Source organism: Rhipicephalus microplus, chromosome X, assembly GCF_043290135.1.
Source record: "Rhipicephalus microplus isolate Deutch F79 chromosome X, USDA_Rmic, whole genome shotgun sequence".
Lineage (NCBI taxonomy): Eukaryota > Metazoa > Arthropoda > Arachnida > Ixodida > Ixodidae > Rhipicephalus > Rhipicephalus microplus.
Genome location: NC_134710.1, coordinates 155,045,118 through 155,065,070, shown reverse-complemented (window position 1 = coordinate 155,065,070; position 19,953 = coordinate 155,045,118). Strand labels below are relative to the sequence as shown.

The 19,953-nt window shown below is 43.0% G+C and overlaps 1 protein-coding gene across 3 annotated transcripts in view; it reads right to left on the bottom strand.

Moving 5' to 3' along the window:
• S1P (membrane-bound transcription factor site-1 protease) overlaps nucleotides 1–19,953 on the bottom strand; it is a 124,665-nt gene that overhangs the window by 23,681 nt on the left and 81,031 nt on the right. The window contains exons 20-24 of one of the 3 annotated variants that reach the window (XM_075878050.1): nucleotides 19,136–19,417; nucleotides 18,210–18,287; nucleotides 16,029–16,172; nucleotides 15,148–15,267; nucleotides 12,381–12,600 (exon numbers count right to left, since the gene is read on the bottom strand). In XM_075878050.1, coding sequence (XP_075734165.1) covers nucleotides 12,527–12,600; nucleotides 15,148–15,267; nucleotides 16,029–16,172; nucleotides 18,210–18,287; nucleotides 19,136–19,417 — 698 coding nt within the window. In that variant the 3' untranslated portion in view covers nucleotides 12,381–12,526. Of the gene's footprint in view, nucleotides 1–12,380; nucleotides 12,601–14,140; nucleotides 14,283–15,147; nucleotides 15,268–16,028; nucleotides 16,173–18,209; nucleotides 18,288–19,135; nucleotides 19,418–19,953 lie in introns of those variants that run through there. The other 2 variants (XM_037428422.2, XM_037428421.2) reach the window with 2 other exon arrangements.

Genomic DNA, 19,953 nt, shown 5'->3' with positions numbered 1-19,953 from the left:
AATTTAGAGACTTTCCAGAATGGTCCTTTAAATCATGATGTAAAAAAAAGTCGAGGAACCTTCCTACTGATATTTCTTCTGGGAGAACCTAAGTAGGCAGGCACCAAGAAGGCGAACTCAATCTATCCATCTGTGAAAGTCTTTTCCCTGGCAAATTCTGCCCCTGGCATTCTTCGGATAGGAAACTGAAATTTTTCTCTTCAGACAGCCTTTTTCGACCTTGCACGAGCTACACCTGGGTTCTTTGCTATAGCGACATGGTGCTTTCTCTCTTCAGTTTATTTTCACTCGGGTGAGGTAAAGCACCTCTGTCGTGTCTACTGCCGCTCCATCGCGTCTACTGCGCCAACCATTGTTCCAGTGCTTCGCCGCCTAGTTACGATTTCAGAGCTTCCCTTCCGCTTTTTCCTTCGATCTTGTTTCTGCACACGTGAGACAGAACGCTTTCTTCTTCATACCACAAGAGTGTCTTGAGTTTCATCCTAAGCTCGCCAGGAACGCCTCCTCCCTGCTGCGCACCAGGTTGATCGAAAAGGTCGACAGCCGAGCGGTGGGACAGCGTGAATAAGGCGGGGTGGGCGGATCAGGTGGTGTGAGCTTAGCATATTAGGTGCATAGAGTTTTCTAAAATGAACTATAAGGGACTCTGGCACTGCGATCGTTGAGCGACCATGGGACTGTACACCCAACATGGCGGTTGTTGAGATGATCGTCCTGAAAAAGGCGGTATTGGAAAGTACACTTTTGGCGAAGAGTGCAATTTTTCGTGCTTCGGTGGTCCTTCGATTTGTTTTGAGAAAGTAAGGAAGTGCTAATATACTATATTAAGTAAATAAATGCCAGGTAGCACATTGAGTAGATAAATATGCACAAAATTGTAAATAAGGCACACATGTATGCTCTTCACATTGCTGACTGTGCGTAATCGTGTGCAACCCCCGGTGTCATGTTCGAAAAATACTATAATGAGAGCCTCAGTAGAAACTTCTCAGTAATAGCAAAAACATTTTTAGAGTCGAGCTTTATATAAACGTTTTGCTTGCATTCAATCCTGAGTGAAGCTTGTTCAGTTCACCTAAAAGCACGATGTATAACAAGCAGAAGAAAAAAAATTGTTTTTCAATATCAAAATGAAAGCACCAACTGAGGTATGTCATATTACTGGCAATATGATTTTAGAGTGCTTTCTTGATTAAAAGAACAACAACAAAATATCAAGAGAATTCAGCAAGTAGCGAACGAAACTAGTGATAATACGCAATTTTCATGTTTAGCCCCGTAACTGCTTGGGACGAGCAGAGGTCGTCCTGCCCACACTGTCACCAAACTGCTTTGGACGAGTAGAACTCATCCTAGCGCAATAGGTACTTCCCTCTAGAGTTTAGGCGGAGAAGCGTGCATTTACGGGTTATATCGTGTGTCATCCAAAAGATGGCAGCATTTTCTTGAGGATTAGGTTTTCTCCTGTGGCAGGAGTGCGGCTTTTAAATAAAAAGACTGCGTGCGGTGGCTGCGACCCATTCATAGCTGACCCGTGAACACAAAAAAGAAGCTATTCGTTTGCGTCATCTTGTTTGAATGATGATAACTCGAGTACAGATATTTATCTCATGTCCGGAAACGAAGACAGCGATGACGGTGAATGAGTAGCTCTTCCAGTGATGACGAAAGCAGCTCGGACGCTAACATTGCGAGTGCCTGCCACTGAAGCCGCCTTGGATTATTCCGCGTTTTGAAATTTTCTGCACAGCGCCGAAGCTTCCTGAGCGAAATACCCCAAGGGTGCTTAGCCTACATAAGTGAAGAAAGGTGTGGCGTCTGTAACTGTTTTGTTTATAAAGTTTTTAATCCTATTAGCAGCAGGTAGCTTGTTTCCTGTGTATTGTTCAGAAATATGCTTTATTTCATCGATTTAAATTGACTATGTGGTGAAAATATCTTTTCAACAACAATCGAAATTGGTTATAAAAAAACAGGCACTTTTGACCAGAATTAAAAAAAAAAGAGCAGTTAAGGTGCTAAAAGGTGACGTTACCATTCTATGTCTTAGTGATTGAGAAGTACAAAAAACAGTATGGTGCGAAGCAGAAACGAAAAAAAAAAAAAACCCGCCATCAGCAAATAAGGCCGAACACAAATTGCTGCAGATGTGAAGATCATGGAGGCACCTTGCAGACGCCCGAAATGTGTAATGATGTGATGAACATTTTCAAACTGGTCTTTCCTTCTATTTTAGAGGTGGAATGCATCCTTAATTTAGTTCTGGTACTGTTTGCATAGCGACCGCATCGAGCAGACGAAACTAAGTGCGAAAACTGCGAACCTAGAAGCTGGTGTACTCGTACACAAAATGGGTGCTGCATACATTAATGAGCCTTTATTTGCCTGCTAAATTTAACCCTCTTAACCATTCATGGCTTTTTGGGGCGCTAATTTGAACGGGAGGCTTACTTTTCCTCACAGTGTATATAAGCTGTGGGCATTGAGGCTCGTAGTGAAATCAGTCGGCTTGGTCTTTCTACTTTCCCTTTAACTTGAAAGAGTTACGGTAATATCGAGGCTGTTCACAATGTTGCAAAATGACCACAAGCGTGAGAAAACAAGCAGCAACATTTACTGTTTGAAGCAGTTCGAAAACTTCAATCATCTCAACAGAGCTGCTGGCCGCGGTACATGGAAGTTGCGAATAGTGTACTAGAATATCGAGTAGCGTGTTCAAGTGCCCTCATTCGCCATGCATTGCATGAAGCGGCGTGCGTTAAATAAAAACACGATCTGCCAGGCGGCGCTGCTGCTGCATGGGCTGGCGGGATGATAAGTGTAGCTCTGCCGCTCTGCCTTTTCGGCTGCTGTGCAGTGACTAGCAGTGACTGTCACGTGTGTTCGCACCAGCTTAACAAATTTGTTTTTTGCAATTTCTTTGCTGGCCAGTGGCCATGCTGCACTGAAGCAATGCTAAGTCGTCGGCGTCAATGGTCCTGCTTCGCACCAGAGTAGAAAACAGGTTATCTGTGGGCAAAAGGTAAGCATCTGTCACTTCTCACTGTTTCAAAAGATGAAACACGGAGAAAGTTTTGGGAGCAGAATTAACATTTCAAGGACAGGACAACGAATGAAACCTGCTCAGTATGTGAGCTGCACTTGGAGCCGTTGTGTGTTCTCAAAGACATGTGCACATTATAAATGGTGAACTTGGCATACCACATGGGAGACACGAGCTGACGCTGGGCGCCGTGCCGATGTTGTCACAAAATGCTTCGTGCTACTTATCGAAGAAAACATTGCATCCGGGGCATCTGAGAAGGCGGAAAACTCCAAAGTTGATCCTGCCATCTCGAAAAAAATTGCAGTGTGCAGTGCTGACGGCACGGAGCAAGAATATTAGAGAAGGCAAAACTGCACTCGCTCGGGCGTCTTGAACATATCACGAAATCGCGCACAACACTGACGCGCCCTCACTCATGAAAATCCACTTTAGGAGAAGGAAGAACGCGCACGCCGCTCTCACCGTGCTCTCATTCAAGGCCACTGCGTGCCGAATCGCCGTTCGCGCCCAAGTGGATGTGTTGATCGTTTGAAAGCGTAACCGCCGGCTCCAAATTTTAACCTGACAGCATTTATGTTGTTTGTGACCACAAAATCAAGGTGCAATAAAACGAGTAAGCATGTTTGCTTTGTGCCACCAAAGTATCTGTCCTTGCATGCTTTCTGCAGTTCACGTAGGTCTAGTTCATTTTTCTTTGTGTGCGTGCATATTTATGCGTGTGTGCCTGGTTGTGTGAACAGTTGACAAGTATTTGAGAAAGTGTGGAAAGATTGAAGGCACGGAGTCAGGTAAGAACACTGGCCATTTTACTTTGCCCAGGAGAACTTCGCCACCACCAATTCAACCCAATAGCACCGCCTGTATATGTCCCTGTCTGCTCTTGGTCATTCCTTGCTATGGTGCAAGCCAACGCCTCAAACCTCACTAGGCCACTAGAAACTTTGAGGGTAATTACCTTGTCCTTGTAGGATATGCCTGTTCGCTGTTGCAGTTTGGCACAACACACTTCCGCGGCATCGTGAAGAGCTATTGGTCGAAGTGTTCAAAGCACTCGCCTTCAATATGGCGTGAAAAGCGCGTGCACACCGAGAAATCATTCAAGTCGGCGCCGCCGGCACAACGCGAGGAAGCCAAGATCGCGAAGGGGATTACGACCGCTTGCTGGAAACTTTCCCTCCCAAGGCTCCCTACTCATGCGCGCACAATATACGAGCAATGAGCGAGGGGTGCGTGCATGTGCAGGTACGGTGGTTAGTGTAGGTGCAGACGCCGTCTGCTCAAGAACCATTTAGCAGCTTGTTTCAAATGCTGTACGGCCTATAATTCTGGCAGTATCAATTAGTAACTGCAACCAAAATATCTGTCATGTCTAATGATTGATGTTACAGATAGAAATCAGAAAAATTTTATAATGTATGAGGCGCTATCACGATTTTTAGGTATCGCCTCCATAGAAATGCATGTAAAAGATGGCAAAAAGCAGAAAGCGTCATCTGGCGACCTTCGGTGTAAACCCCATTCCTCCGTAATGCTATCCCATTACCCTTGCCCGCTGCCACGGCCTCTGAGTTTCTCCTCCTCAAATATTTTGCTCAGTGGCTGATGGTGAAGTCACTGGTTTAGCTCCGTCAATGAAGATTCCTGCTGACCCCGAACCTGATGTGGCCAACACTACAGACAGCTTTGCTGAAACACTTGGTCAAGCTTTGTATGCCCTCAATTTATTAGAGCTCTCATCACACTCTAAATCACGGAAGAGTTATTTACTGCAAGCTCAATATGGGGGAAAATAAAAATTTTGTATGTACGAGACAGCAGTGATACTCTCACACGACTTCTTCGGGATACTGCAGCAATCATGCTGATCAAACGATCATCTCACATCAAGGAAATGTTTTATCAACTGCTTGTCATTTGACAGCCTCGCAAAAGCAGTACAGTCAGCTTGAGCCAGGGGGTAGTTCGTGCCCCCCCCCCCCCCCCCCGCCATCGCCCAGATTTTTTTTTTTTTGCCGTGGCATATAGAGTGAAAAATTACCATTATAAGGGGGTGCCCTCCCCAAAATCAAGGTGGTGCCCCCCCCATCTCCCGAAATAAATTTCTGGCTACACACCTCGCTCAGGCAATACAAAGCTTGGTGAAGTAATTAGCTCTCTTCTTGAACCATGTCATCCCTCTACCCAAGAAGCAACCAAGAGTTAAAATGATTTGATCAGTGCTGTCGAAGCAGGGAACCTGGAATTAGCAAATGGCATACTCCAGGGCATTCCATCTGATAATAAAGAATACGTGGCACAGAAAAGTGATGATCGGTTATATAGCACAAAAGTTTCTGAAACAAAATGACCGTGCACAGCGTCCTTCTTTATCTCCCAATTGAACAGACACAAAATTTTTAGTTTCCACATATTTGTGACGGAGTTGGGCCCTTCGATCCTTCTGGAGGCTTGTTTGATACATTGATTAAACCAGAGGTAATATTTGCTGCCTTTTTCAGCAAGGTAGAGCTGCGCAGCAAGAACGCTGATGTGATGCTGCTCACAAATTAACTCTCACCTTACCCTGGGCTGCAGCCAGCATGCAGACCTATTGATGGTAGCAGTAGCAAAGTTCTATGCTCTAACAAGATTTAATTTTTTTCGCCGAGGATGTCAACTGTTTCGACAGACAAACTGAAGAAAAAAAAATGCCACCATGACAATTGATCATCCAATGATAACTCTTTGGAATGGTGACGAATTTGACCAGTGCTTCTACTGACCGCGGTATCCACACACATGTGCAAATAAACAGCTTGTTCTAATAGCCTGGCTGTTTTGCCTAGTGACGTTTCCTCTGACTATTGAATTCAAAGTCCTGGCAAAGGCGCAACCGTATTTCAGCGGGCACAAAATGCAAAAACACCCATGTTATATTAGATTCAGGTGCATGTTAAGGGGAGATGCTACTCGAAGACACTTTTTTAAAAAATATTCACCCTAGAGCAATGAAACTTGCGCTGTTCATGAAACTTTTTATGCTGATTTCAAATATATAATAAGTTTTCTTGCAAGTTACAGACTTTTAGCTCTACAACATGACAAATTGATAACCTTAACCCTTTTGCCCCCCCCCCCCCCCTCTTTTCATCTCTAAACTTCTGTAATTTTTTACCATTCATAGCTCATAATGCTTCAAATAAAGTGTTGAGTGCAAATAACTCATTAGAAAGCACATACAAAATATGTAATACGCTTGAAAAATAATAGACATAAAAAGTCCATATTTCACCTACCCTAGTAAAGGTATACATACACTTTTTTTATTATACAATAAAATATTGAAACTTAAACTAGATAATTGCATTTGTCATACTTTGGAAAAAATTTGGGCAAAATTTTATGCAGATCCGAGCACAAGAAGTGCCCGAAAAATGAAGGGCACATTGGAAAAAATGGTAAAATTTGTGTTTTGAGAAAAACGAGTTTTAAAGTTAAAATTGAGTTTTTATTTATGAAAGATATAATAATCAGATGAAATTTGCACACCAAAAAGAACAATCCTTCTTGTAGCGGCCACTGCGACTAAATACGCCAGCACCATGAGTTTGTCCCTCTCGGCTTTTTCGAGCCAATTCCTCACAGACATTTCGCTCATAGACAGGGCTATGAAACGCTTGCCAAACTTCCGCTCCATCTGGCAGAGCCTTGTGCCAACTGCAAGCTGGGAAGAAGTTCGATAGAACTGCGAAATCCAAACTAAGTCCAGTGTCATGCCATTTTGCAGCCATGCTTTTGCCACATACCGTCGTACATAATGGCAATGTCGTCCCTACTAAGTTCTCTCACTGCGAGCTTTTTCGACCTCTCAAGATTGGCGCTGACATCATCCATTGCCGCATTACTAACTTTTCGGCTGACGGGTGTGAATGACTTTTGATGCATTGACTTTTACAAGCCAACAACTGCTGCAAATCGGACCAGCTGCTCGTAGCCTATTCCTACGGAGTGCGCCGCACAATGGCTTTCACTTGCAAGCGATGCTTTCTTTCATTCATTACGGAGATAATTACAGGAGAAAAGCATTGTTCAGCTGCACTGCTCGACAAGACATGGACCCCGCAAATAGGTTTCACAGCACATACAGGCGCGCAGAGGCCAATGACGGTCCCCGATTCGTACCATGTGATAAGCCAGTCGCAGCGCTCAAAAAACATGCATAAGAGTGCTTCTTTTTATTATTTGTTACACTGCATCAGTGAGAGGAACAGCTGGTATTTGAAGAGTGAGGCTCAAATCTTTGACTCATGCGATCGACAATGGTGAGCGGCGGCGCATTATCGGCAGCAAGGTGCCCAAAGACTGCACACTTTTGACATTTAATAGGCACCTTGTGCTCTTTAGATGCAATTTTAAAGCACTTCCCGTTAGGTCTCAACCTGTATTATTTTTTTCATAACAGTAGAGGTACTAATTTTATCAAAACAGGCGAAAATAAAAAATTGGTAATATTGAAAAAAAAACTCGCTATTTTCGACCCGCATCTCCCCTTAAAGCACCTGAAGTGGTCAAAAATATCCCCTAGTGTTCTACTAAGCAATGTCTCACAGTCAAATGGTAGTTTTGGCGTCTAAGCCACATAATTAATAGTGTGTAAGGAAATTATTGACAAAAACAGTGCTGCACGCGTAACAGAGAAAGTCGAAGCTGTCGCAGGGTGCAGGCTACGACTCATTACAATAGTAGTTGAAAAAAAAAAAAAAAACCCATCTGGGTTCATAGATCTTTCTTTGATCTATAGATCTCTCTGTCGCCACTTCTTTTTCGTTCATCAACTGAGTTGTAAAAAACTGCATCGAATGTTGTTTCCCAAGCTTTGACTGATTCGAGGTCTCGTTGCAAGTCCCTGCTTCTCAATTCAAACTGTGCGTAGTAGCTTTATTGCATTTCGTTTTGTTTCGTATGCATGTATGACCCTTTGTTGCTGTTATGTTAGCAATTAAAAGCATATTAAAAAGCGTGACGTATAAAACCTCCGAAGTATCCGAAGTGCATCGGGAAAGCTGTGTGATATGACAGCCCATGCTGTGGTGGTGCCCTCTCGCAGCTTTTGATATCAAATGCGGCAGCCTTGGCTTCTCCCTGAACACACTACCCCATATTTCAGTACACTATAATGATAGGTAGTACATGAATTTGCTTACTCTTTGTACTTGTGGGCAGCGAATCGCACTTGTGGCTTTGCTTACTGCGGTGCTTCGGTTTTATTTTGAAAGAAAGAACAAACCCTTTTAAACATTGTGACCCGATTTGAAATGGTAAGCCTAATAGATGAAAGTGGTGAAGCACAATTGCTGAATATTCATTGATTTTCGTTTCGTGACAGATTAGCTCAAGGCCACGTGAACACACACGGAGCCAGAAGTACAAAAATTAGACAAATTCGTGTACTACCCATCATTCCCATGCTCACTGAAGCCCCCTGTGTTACAGCTCCCATAGACACTCGCGCCAGAGTTCCCTCTAGTGGATATATAGGAAACTCTATGATGAGGTGGGTCCATGAAGCAGAGAAGCAGCAGAAACATTATGGCCGAACCTCGGCTTCTGCTGGTCGGAAACCTGGTGTAAAGGGAGAGGGAAAGAACGAGTTGGCGCTACTTAACCTAGCCAGAAGAAAACACGTGGAGGGGCTTTACATTAGCTTAACGATCATCCTGAACCACAGACCAGAAAAAAGAAGTATTTTTACAGTTTAGCAGTCGATCTTGCCTTTCTTTTCTTTGGTTTCTCCATTACACTTTCACCATAAAGCTTAGCAGATAGTTGCCACTCTGCTTGGGTGCAGCTGCTGAGCAGCAGAAACACAGGAATAGCACAAAAGTATGCGGGGCCCCAACTGCTAGGGCTTTCCAGCACTAAAACTCTACCATAACCTTGTTTACATGACATTCTTGGAAACATTTTGGCGCATACAGAATAGACGAAAAAAACGAATGGCGGGAAGACAAACAGGTGTTTTTTTCATCTATTGTGTGAGTGCCGACATGTTTCCAAGAAAGTCCTCAAACCAACTCGCCCAAATTACGATACTACAGTGAAACCCCGTTAATATGTACCTGCCAGGGACGACGGCATAGCTACGCACTAAGCGTACTACGCATTAACCACCAGCAGCAAATTTCCATCGCCGCCAACAAAGGAAGAAACTCGATGCCACTGGAAATACTGCCTGGAACCTTCGGCAAAGCCATTTCATTCTTTTAGCCCAAGTACAGAAAAGTTCGACTCTCGCACAACTGCCCAATAGCACACGGTGTCGACGCCGATGAGCATGCATTTCGAAACTGCCACGGGATCCGGGATACGCAGCGTGGTACAGCGACAGAACGGACACAACCGGCTGTCCGTGATACAGTTGATCCGCGGTTTGCTTCCAAGCGAAAACTGATGCAATTTTCTTTTCTATTCTAAAACGCGGTACAAATGCTGAGAGCCAAACCTTTTACTGTGTGGCTAGTTGCGTGCAGCGCTTCGCTCACTCTGCGCACACCGTGACTGCCGATCCACTTGCTGTTGAGTACACCCTCTCCACTTCAGGCCATGCACAGATTCGGCGAGTAGCCTGCTGGGTTAACGCAGCGACGAAGAGCTTTCAGCAAGCAATGTGCTCTCCGTTATGCTCTAGCAGTCCTGGCAGCGGACGGAGGCGCATTTGAGCTGTCGCTAAATAAAAGTGTGCAGCATGGTAACAATAGCGCTACGCTCGTTGTACGGTATGCATGTTGGCATAATACAGCAAGGTTTCTCGGTGCCCGTGATTCGCAATGCTAAACTTCATGACAGTGGGCTGCTAGCGTTTCTGTAAAGCGGTGTGCGCTTAAACACGGTTTCGCAAAATAAAGCGGCAGCAATTGGTGGCCCAGCACATTCAGGTAGTCGCCTACTAAAGCGTGCAGTTGGCCTAAAGTGACGGTACGCTACATGCCTGTCTGAGCAGATAACCGGGTATGTTTATTGTGACAAGGCTTTTCGCCGGCGATAAGTCATACCGGCGCGTTTGTTGGTGGTCGCCAACTCGCCTTCATTTTTTCCCCGATGGTTACTCGCAATGTCATCGCCGCAATCGCGCGTAAGCTGAAATAGCTTATCGGCTGATCATCATATTTATCGACATGATGGAAAACCATTCACAGCACATTGTGGCGTCTGCAAAGTTCAGCGGAGCAGTAAAACTTTGTCATGTAAATAATTATCGCTGTCTGCCGTTAGTATGCACTAACCAGTAGGCATAGGCCGAACACTACAGCTTAAGCGGTTCGCGAATGCATTAGTCTCTATGAGACTCGGTTGGGTATTCGTCGCAACTATGTTTTAACCGTTAGTACGCTTAAGCAGGTATGCACCAACGAGATTTGACTGTATTACTTGTTTACATGAATGCGATTACTGTACTGGTGCATCGTATCTATATATACACAAATTTGTAGAACCAACTCGCCCAGGAAAAAGTTTAAGAAAGGCGTATAGCACTAACGTGCCAGGTGGGATGGAATTCGTGGGGTAATTGAACTCACGGACCTTAAATCAAGGGGAGAGTAACGACAGCCCTTTGTCATAGCTGCTTCGAGTATGTTGAAGATCTTCCATTTCGTCCGAATCATTGCAGAGTATATGGCCAACACTTGCCTTCCGAAGTAAAAGGTTGGGCGATTTGGACACCTGCGTGATGTTCCCGTGAAAGGGAAAATGGCCAGGCTTGTACTGCCCCTTGTTGAATCGGACAGCACCGATAACAAAAGCGATGGTAGAGAGACATTCCAACAACAAAGAACGAAACATCCTCAGCTGCCTAACCCAGTTGTAAAAATAAAATAAACTTTTGCTAGCATTCAGAAATCTCAGCTTCATCAAAACATCGATAAAAAAACTCTTTTATAACACAGTAAGGTCTTATCTGCGAACCCACTCTCTGACACCATGTGGCAGCTAGGTGTAAGAAAACGAGGTAAGCTTGAGAGAAATGACGTCTGACGTTTTGTTGCATTCAGTAAACGCGACCTATAGACCCGACATTCGCGCAGTAATTTGTATGGTCGAAGCTCCTTAAGGCGTGGGTCTGTCCATCCCTTGTATGTATGTACTAGTACGTAGCCTCCAGTGGCACATAAACGCTCTAGAGCGGGTATGTGCCACAGGGGATGCGAGAATGGAGATGGCGGTACTTGCAGTGTTCACTAGATGGACGAATGGACGGACAGACAGACAGACAGACTAGCAGACAGACAGGCGGATATATAGACGCGCGAACGGATGGACGCATGAACAGACAGACAGAGAGATGGATGGACAGACTCACAGACGGTCGCATGTACAGACGGACGGACGCATGGATGGACGGAAGCAAGAACGAACGGACAGACGAAAGCACAGACGGGCGGACGGACACTTCGCCCCACTCATCATCATTCACTCCGTGGATATACTATGATTTTTTAATATGCCTTGGTAGTTCTCGTGCACTTATGCTGAAATATTTGGTGGGGTGAACGTGCCTAGAACGAGAAAACCAGTCAGTGAATGAGAAAATGCCTATGAAGAACATTTCTGAAAAAAGCCAACGTGCAGATTTCTGCAAAGTGCCAGCTCTTGAAAGCCCTTCTCTAATAACCTCTCTACTCCCGACTACAGTGTGTACCCCCCATGGTGAAAAAAAAAAATAGCTTGCAACCAACAGAACAGGAAAAAGTTTCGCTAAGGAAGGTCGAAGCCTTTCCGCACTAAAGTGTGTGTCTGTGAGCATTGCGGAACTGTTGTACAATGTCACCGCAAAGCGAAAATGGACATCAAAAGCTTCTTTAAATGAAAAGCTGATACTGACATTGTGCAATGTTTGACGAGGAAGATACAACTTTCCGAGCTGGACCATGATTTTTAATCTGAAGATACTTCTTACACCTTGCTCAAACTTGAGGAGCCTCTAACATCGAGGCACATACTCCACATTGACTGCACCCTCGAATAATCTCTCGCAGGTAAGCTTCATCACAGCATGTAGTACAGCTACAGTCTTTGCCATAAAAAACGTTTGAGCACACCAAGAGATGGAGGAAAAAAAAAGGTTTATTGAGTCAATTCATTGCTTCCCCCCCCCCCCCCCTTGCTATTTGAAAACAAGCACATGGCCTCCGCCTTTAGCATGTCCCACTATAGTGACCAGCTAACCTGCAACATGCATGCCTTTTGTGTTAGTGTGCTCCTCGTTTTGACCCATAAAGTGGTAAACCAGATTTAGGCTAGCTTCATAAAAAAGCTAGCAATTTAATTTTAATATTGCGAAGCAGATGATTCTGTCGGTCTCGTATCGGGAAGCCAGATGGTGCAGATATGCACTCATGAAGATGTACTCATCATAAGAAAGCTGCAGCAAGCACCGTATTAGTTCAAAATAAAAGTTCCGTAGGAGTGTGGCATCATAGTTCATATAGGGAGGCTCATCTGTCACAATGCGCAGTACTGCACCTTCATTGGATGATGAGTTAATTCAAAGGGGTGCCAAATCTCGATAATAGCACCTGAAATGCAAAGTACACATTAGCGAGTATTCAAAACGAGCTGATGAAAATGAGCGAGGACCTCCTTCGGAGAGACATTGTCGATGCGTGCAACAAGTCCGGCAGTATTCACTGCTGGCAGATAAATCTGCGAACATATCAGGCAGAGAACAGCTCACGACTAATATCCGTTTGTAGACCCATGATTGATTGATTCATTTGATATGTGGGGTTTAACGTTCCAAAACCACCATGTGATTATGTGAGACGCCGTAGTGGAGGGCTCCGGAAATTTTGACCACCTGGGGTTCTTTAACGTGCACCCAAATCTGAGCACACTGGCCTACAGCATTTTCGCCTCCATCGAAAATGCAGCCGCTGCAGCCAGGATTCGATCCTGCGACCTGCGGGTTAGCAGCCGAGTGCCTCAGCCAGTAGACTACCGCGGCGGGGCTGTTTGTAGACCCAGGCTGTACGAGAAGAATTTATTGGCATGATTCCGCAGGAAAGCATGCATGCCGAAACCATTTCTGCCAAAATTCTCAAGGCTGTTGATGACTTTAGCCTTAATTCTAAAAACATCGTAGGCCAAGGGTACAATGAAAACTCTTCAATGGCGGGCAGTATATCTGGCGCACAGGCTATAATCAAGGAAGAACACCCTCGAGCCATGTAATTTCACAGTGCTTTACATCGGCTAAACTTGGTGGTGAACAAGGCAAGCGCAGTGGTGGACATCAGGAATGTGGTGGCATTCATTAAAGCAACAATAAAGTTGTTCCGGGAGAGCCCCCTGAGGAGGAAGAATGTGTCTTTGCTGCCCTTGCTTTGTGAAACCAGGTGAAACTCTAAATATAAGGGCATTCGTTTCTTTTGCCAACACTTCGTTGAAATCATGGAGGCCCTAACAACACTGCCATCGTCTGCGAACAGGCCAACGTGGGAAACTGCACACCAAATATAGTGCAATCTATGTGCCCCTTCATTTTTAATTTGCCTCACCATTATCGCCAGATATTCTACTCTGCTTGAACCAGTGACAAATACGTTACAAAAACCCCAGATGGACATTTTAAAGGTGCAGAGGTATATGCGGCTCCTCACTTGAACAATTGGCGAGCACAAGGCAAAAGCGGAAGACATATTTAAGGACCTTTATTCTGCGAACGAGGAGACTGCAGGAAAGCTTGGGGCAGAAATCAGTATGCCGCAATGGTTGCACGCCAAATGCACAGGCTGAATGCCCTGGAAACTCCGGAAGAGTATTAGCACCATATTGTCTTTATTCCTTACTTGGACCCTCTGCTCTCACGCTGGAAGAAAAATTTGAAGAGTGCAATACTCCCACATTTGCACTTGTTTTATTACAACCAAACGCCTTAAGGAAGCTTTCGAATAAAGATTTTAAGAAGCAGCTCTGCGAGACTGTTAATAAATACTTTGACTTTGACAACTTCAACTGCAAAGTGGAACTTTCGTGTCGGTCATGGGTGAAAGCAGACTTCAATGAAAACCTGACCCCCTTTCTTGCATTTGCTGAGGGGATCTATCTCGCCACCAGTCATGCTCTTTAAATAATGGCCATAACTTTTCTCTCGACAACGTGTTGTCCCGACTGTTCTTTCATCACGATGCGACGTGTGAAGACGTGGCTTCATTTGATGATGTCAGAAGACCACCTGTTTAGACTCTTCAAGCTCTCACTGCATCGTGAAAAAAATTGAAAAGAACAGACAAAGAGCTTTCGCAGAGAAAGTTATAGAACCCTTTGCTATGTGCACGCCAAGAAGCATGTCGCTTGCATTTAGAGACACTGAGTGAATGTAAAAATAAGTTTCTAGCATGTATGAAATTGCGGTAATTCTGCCTGGCAACATGTCATTCAACTGCATAACTAAATGTCATTTAGCGCAAAAAGTTTATAGAAGAGGGAACTTGTGAGTTTTGCAGCGATTTCTGACTGCAAACTTTCGAACTGCCTTGTTAGCCAGATAATTTAAATTCAAGGCTGCCCGCCTCAGCTGCTGTAATATTCAGCTTTGTGTCTTATGGTCTCATAACTTTTGAAAATTCTATCTTGATGTTGGAGTGTTTCTTTTTTTGTGTGTGTGAGGCGGGCCTTAACAAATGATCTAAAACTTTTGTGACCCGAAAGATCAGAAAGATATCTCCATTCTATTTACACGGCTGTAATGAGCACTCCCCCCCCCCCCCCCCATGGCAACGTAACAGGAATTTACTTCATGTGACTACTTCAGCTGCTACAAATAAATGTGATGCTCCCAAAGAAGTCGTAAATACTAGTGAAATTTCCATCATGTTCAACAGAATCACCATGCAGTCAGGTGACTAAAGATGGCTGTTCTTTGGCAAAACATTGACATTCGCAACGTTAAACATGTACTGCCACCCGACAAAAGGTGAAAATTTTATAACATGGACATTTGGAAAGAATCCCTGCATTAGCAAGAGGCTACACCACTGATACAAATTGAGAGAAAAAGATTGAAAGTCACAAAAAATCCACTCACGATTCTTGTTCAGTACAACAAAACAAGAACGCTTTACCTTCCATTCGTTTTGGCAACACTGGATCATTGGGAAGTGCTCCATTTGTAGTTTCAAGAAAAGGTGCAATCAGGCCTGTGGTTGAATACTGAACCAGAGCATGCAGCAGCCAGTAGCAATCTGAAAAGTGTGAAGGGAGGCAAGGGGTCAATAATACCTTAACGTAGCTACAGAGGCCACTTCAGTATGCATTTGATGATAATCTTGCAAATGTATGCATGAAGACTAAGTGAACATGGCACGAAAATATCAATGCCAGACAGTTATAAAGATTGACAACCAATTTTTAAGTTATTTGCTTTCTTTGGTAAAACAGAAAGCTTACCAGTCAGAGAGTCTAACTATGGAGTGATGATGCGAAAAGCGGTTTATATTGATGCACTGCAGTTTGCTGCGCATGCATGCACGATGCAGACATACACTGCAGCTCAACATAGTTCAACTAGTTCTTACAAAAGCAGTGCTGCTCATTCGCACCAATATATTTTACCTTGTATTAAGCATAGAATAAAGTGGGGATGCCTAATAATATGCTAATAATTTTAAGCATAAATAATGCCTTAACAACAGTGGACAATATATAGATTCAAACGACTAATTCGCACAGTACCAAGATTGTCCACCAGGTAACGTGACGATTCCACTTTTTGTGCCTTTCAAATGCATTTTAAAAATACGTAATCTATTCAAATCACAAAAACAATGTTCAATTTGGTCACTATAATTCACAGCTATTCCACTTCCACCAGTGTCTTGTCACATGTTCCGGCCAGTTAAGAGTCGCTTCAAACAATAATGCATCACATTTTGCCACGAAACCACATCATCACCGACAAGCATCAGTTAACCACCAGTTGTAAAACAAAATAGAAAAGACAAACCTTTCTGGATGTGTGTAGTGTCTATGCAATTTGAGTCTCCATAGACAGCAATGCGCCCAGAAGTCTTGGAACTGCCAGTTTGCAGCAAACCAAGGATAGGAACCCCCTCAACACGATCTGCTTTCTTCTCCAACACTTCCTGGCCTAAAATACAAGAGCTGTTCAGCCACCTTCTAATCATCCACATAAGTCTAAAATACTAAAGAATAAAAACAAAGTACTGGCAAACACTTGGGCTAGCCTATACAATTAAACTCTACAACCACTAGAACAACAATTAAATTCTGGGGCTTTGAATGCCACTGAGAATTAATATCATTATGAGCCATAATGCAGTCGGGTAGGAGTGGGCAAATATTCTGGCACTTTAAATAATCAAACGAATATTACAGTATTCGAATTGCTCTGAGGTGAATGCAGAATATTCATTAATTTTGAAGACTTCGAAATTTCGAATAATCTGACTTGACCTCGTAGCAAATTCGAATACTGTGATATTTGTTTGACTATTCGAACTGCCAGAATATTCGCCCCTCCCTACCCCACTATGCAGTGGGCAAATGGTGGGTCAATGCAATGGGCCAATGCAGTGGGCCAATGCAGTGGGCAAATATTTTGGCCCTTTGAATATTCAAATGAATATTACAGTATTCGAATTTACTACGAGGTGAATTCAGAATATATGTATAAATAAGCGAACAAAACCCTTTATAAATGTAATTTTACCGCAGCATGCGAACATAATGCCGTCAAACTGACCATGCAGGAGAAATCAGAGCATTAGGTAAAATGTACATAACTCAAATTTCGATATAAAGAACCTGGATATAACGAAATATTGGTTATAATGAAGCCAATAAAAAATAGTTTAGCAATAGCTTCAGTGTTAAGAATATGATTTTATAACAAATTTTTGGATATAACAAACTTATTTTCGTGTAAGATGCAACTTTGTTGTAATGAAGCTGAGTGTATTACCTTCACCTTTCCAACTTATATATTAAGTTTAAAAGTGTATTATATGGGCTTGTATGCACTAAGCAAAGTAATTCTTACAACTTAACGTATTTTACCAGTTAAAACCTCCCCCCTACTGCTGTACTAATCTTCCGACTATTTAATGTTGCTTCCACTTCATTTTGAACCAAAGAAGTGACATTCACACATGCCTAGTTCAAATTCTTAAAAGTCTTATGCAAATTCATTGAACCAAAACAAAGAACGCTCATCTTTCTTATTAATATGCGATATGGACTGTTCAAACCATTGTATTCGAAATTATTCAACCAAATAACTATTCACTTTAAATTCGCTTCAACCCTCAAACTTAATTTTTGTCCATTCCCATAGTGGGGCCTGTGGTTTAATCATGACCAGCTGGGAACCCACCCCAAAAAAGCGCCAAAATACAAGCACATTGAAGTTTCCTGCATTTATTCTTAATCAAAATGAAGCAGCTGAGGGCAGGATGACACCCAAAAGTTTGATTCAAGCAGGGCAACACCACAGCCACTAAGCTAACCAATCTGTTCAGCACAGACCCTCAACTTCATACAACAACAAAATTTTAGACATATTGCTCATCCTTATGTCTAGCAGTTACGAGTGCATTTATAAAATAAACAAATAAATGTTACATAATCAAATTGCAAGTTGCTTAAAAATTCATTGGTATGGCATCTTTTATTATTTGGTTTCCTCAACCATTCCTAATTAGATCTCACTCTGGCACATAAAATATGCAAGTCAATCTATGCCTGAAGTTAAAATCAGACTTTTGAAATATTCAGCTTAGTAAAGTGGGGACTCATGCGGCTTATTCAGCTTCTATCTTGGCAAGTACAAAAGTGTAAAAAAGAAAAACTGAAACTATTCAATTAGCACCAGAGTTCATAAACACTACTTGAGTTAGTATTGCTACAAGTGTCAAAAAATTAAACGTGCAGGTCAGCAAATGTTGCACAGCTTTACTGAAGTTTTCTGCCATTGTGAAAAGTAATAGACTGCTATATCATTTAAATAACTACAGGACTAACACAATAAATAATAAGGCCATCTTGACAAAAATAAATAAATCGAAGAAAGTGAAAGGTAGGCTATTTGTCTCGGAAATTTTACTCTAGAAGCCCCCGCGTGAAAACACAGCACTGCTCGGAGCCACAACAGGAGTACAATTCAAACCTTGATTGGTGAGGGTTCTCCGAATCAGAAGGCCATTCTCTGGAAATTTGATTATGCTTGTACCAGAGGCATAGTACACTGCAGAACCCAGAGACAGCGAAAAAAAATAACAAGAAATAAGTAAAAACAGAAGAGCAGACAAGACACTTTAGTGCCTATGCATGCAATATGCAATATATTCAAACATCTTCAGTCACTAACTAAGCCCTTTTTTTTAAGGTCATAAAAATTCTTTTGACTACAACACTGCATACGACACAATGAGCCTGTCTTATGAAAAAGTCGTAAACAACTAGCTAACTGACCCAAACAAGCTGCACTCATAGCCCTACTGAAGCTTGACAAGAACAAGTTTAATGAACTCCCTATAATTTAAGCCACTGTACCTAAGGCAACAAAAGCAACCAGCACGTGTGAATTTTCCATAGACAACTCTACAAAACTTTTACTTCTTGTAATGGTTGTATCATAAATTTATCAGAGGGTAATAATGTGATGCCGATTTCTAGCATCCAAAACGCAGCAATTAACTAGCAGAAAATAATTGCCGCTCAACTGCAACAATGCAACACAGTGGGTTTGCAAGGTTTTTTGTCTTTCTCTGTTAGCATAAAATGATCATGCTTGCCTACTCTATATTATGATCAGCCAAACACTATGAGAGAAAAATAAGTTATGGTAAATTGAACTGAGCATTGAATGTAAGTTTACATCAATTGTCAAGAAAACACAAGCACTCTGCAGCAACAGCGACAACATGCCAATGCCTACTCCAAAACGAGTTGCAGTATAAACAAACACAGATCTACAAAAATGAAAAAAAAAATGTGGTGCACTTCCAAGTATTTTGTGCACCTAGCTTCACTGTCTGCTTTTTCATATTGCTGTGATTGATGCATCTGAATCCATAATTGAAATCGCCTTACTTTTATGTTCTCCAATGCTGAATTCCCCTTCATAAACATGGTCACCTAGGCCAATGTTCCACGCTGACAACAAGTCGTTTGTGGCTGGCACATTTGAACCTCCAGTGTCGGGCATCCACCACTGGCGTGTGTTCTCATCAAAAAACTTAATCTTGCGCATGACAGAAACATTGTACCAGTCACCAAACACCACCAGTGACAACCCATTTTCTACGTCACGATGCAGCTTAGCCAGCTCCTCGGGAAAATATTCCTCTTCAAGATCAACAAGCAATAAAGTTCCTGGAAACATGAACACACAATTACATAAACTCTATGCTGCCTGGAGAAATAAAGGCATGAATATGCCAGCTAAGCTTTTTCAAAACCCTTAGACACCAAAAAACTGTTGGTCGTGCAACAAATCATGAACATTGTGAGAATTGAAATGGGTGGTATTGTTCCCTCTTAGGAAGGTGACAGCCCGAGCAGTGCTTGAGAAGCTTGATTGATTGATTGATTGATATGTGGGGTTTAACGTCCCAAAACCACTATATGATTATGAGAGACGCCGTAGTGGAGGGCTCCGGAAATTTAGACCACCTGGGGTTCTTTAACGTGCACCCAAATCTGAGCACACGGGCCTACAACATTTCCGCCTCCATCGGAATGCTAGAGAAGCTGCAGGAAGTGTTTTGCCGGTTCGGCTTCCCGGAAAGGCTCATCCCGAACAGTGCTTCGTATTTCACCGCTCGGAAGTTTAGCGTCACGTGCCGTTCTCTCGGAATTGATCACTGCACCACTTCACCCTACCATCCCCAGTCCAATTTGACGAAGCG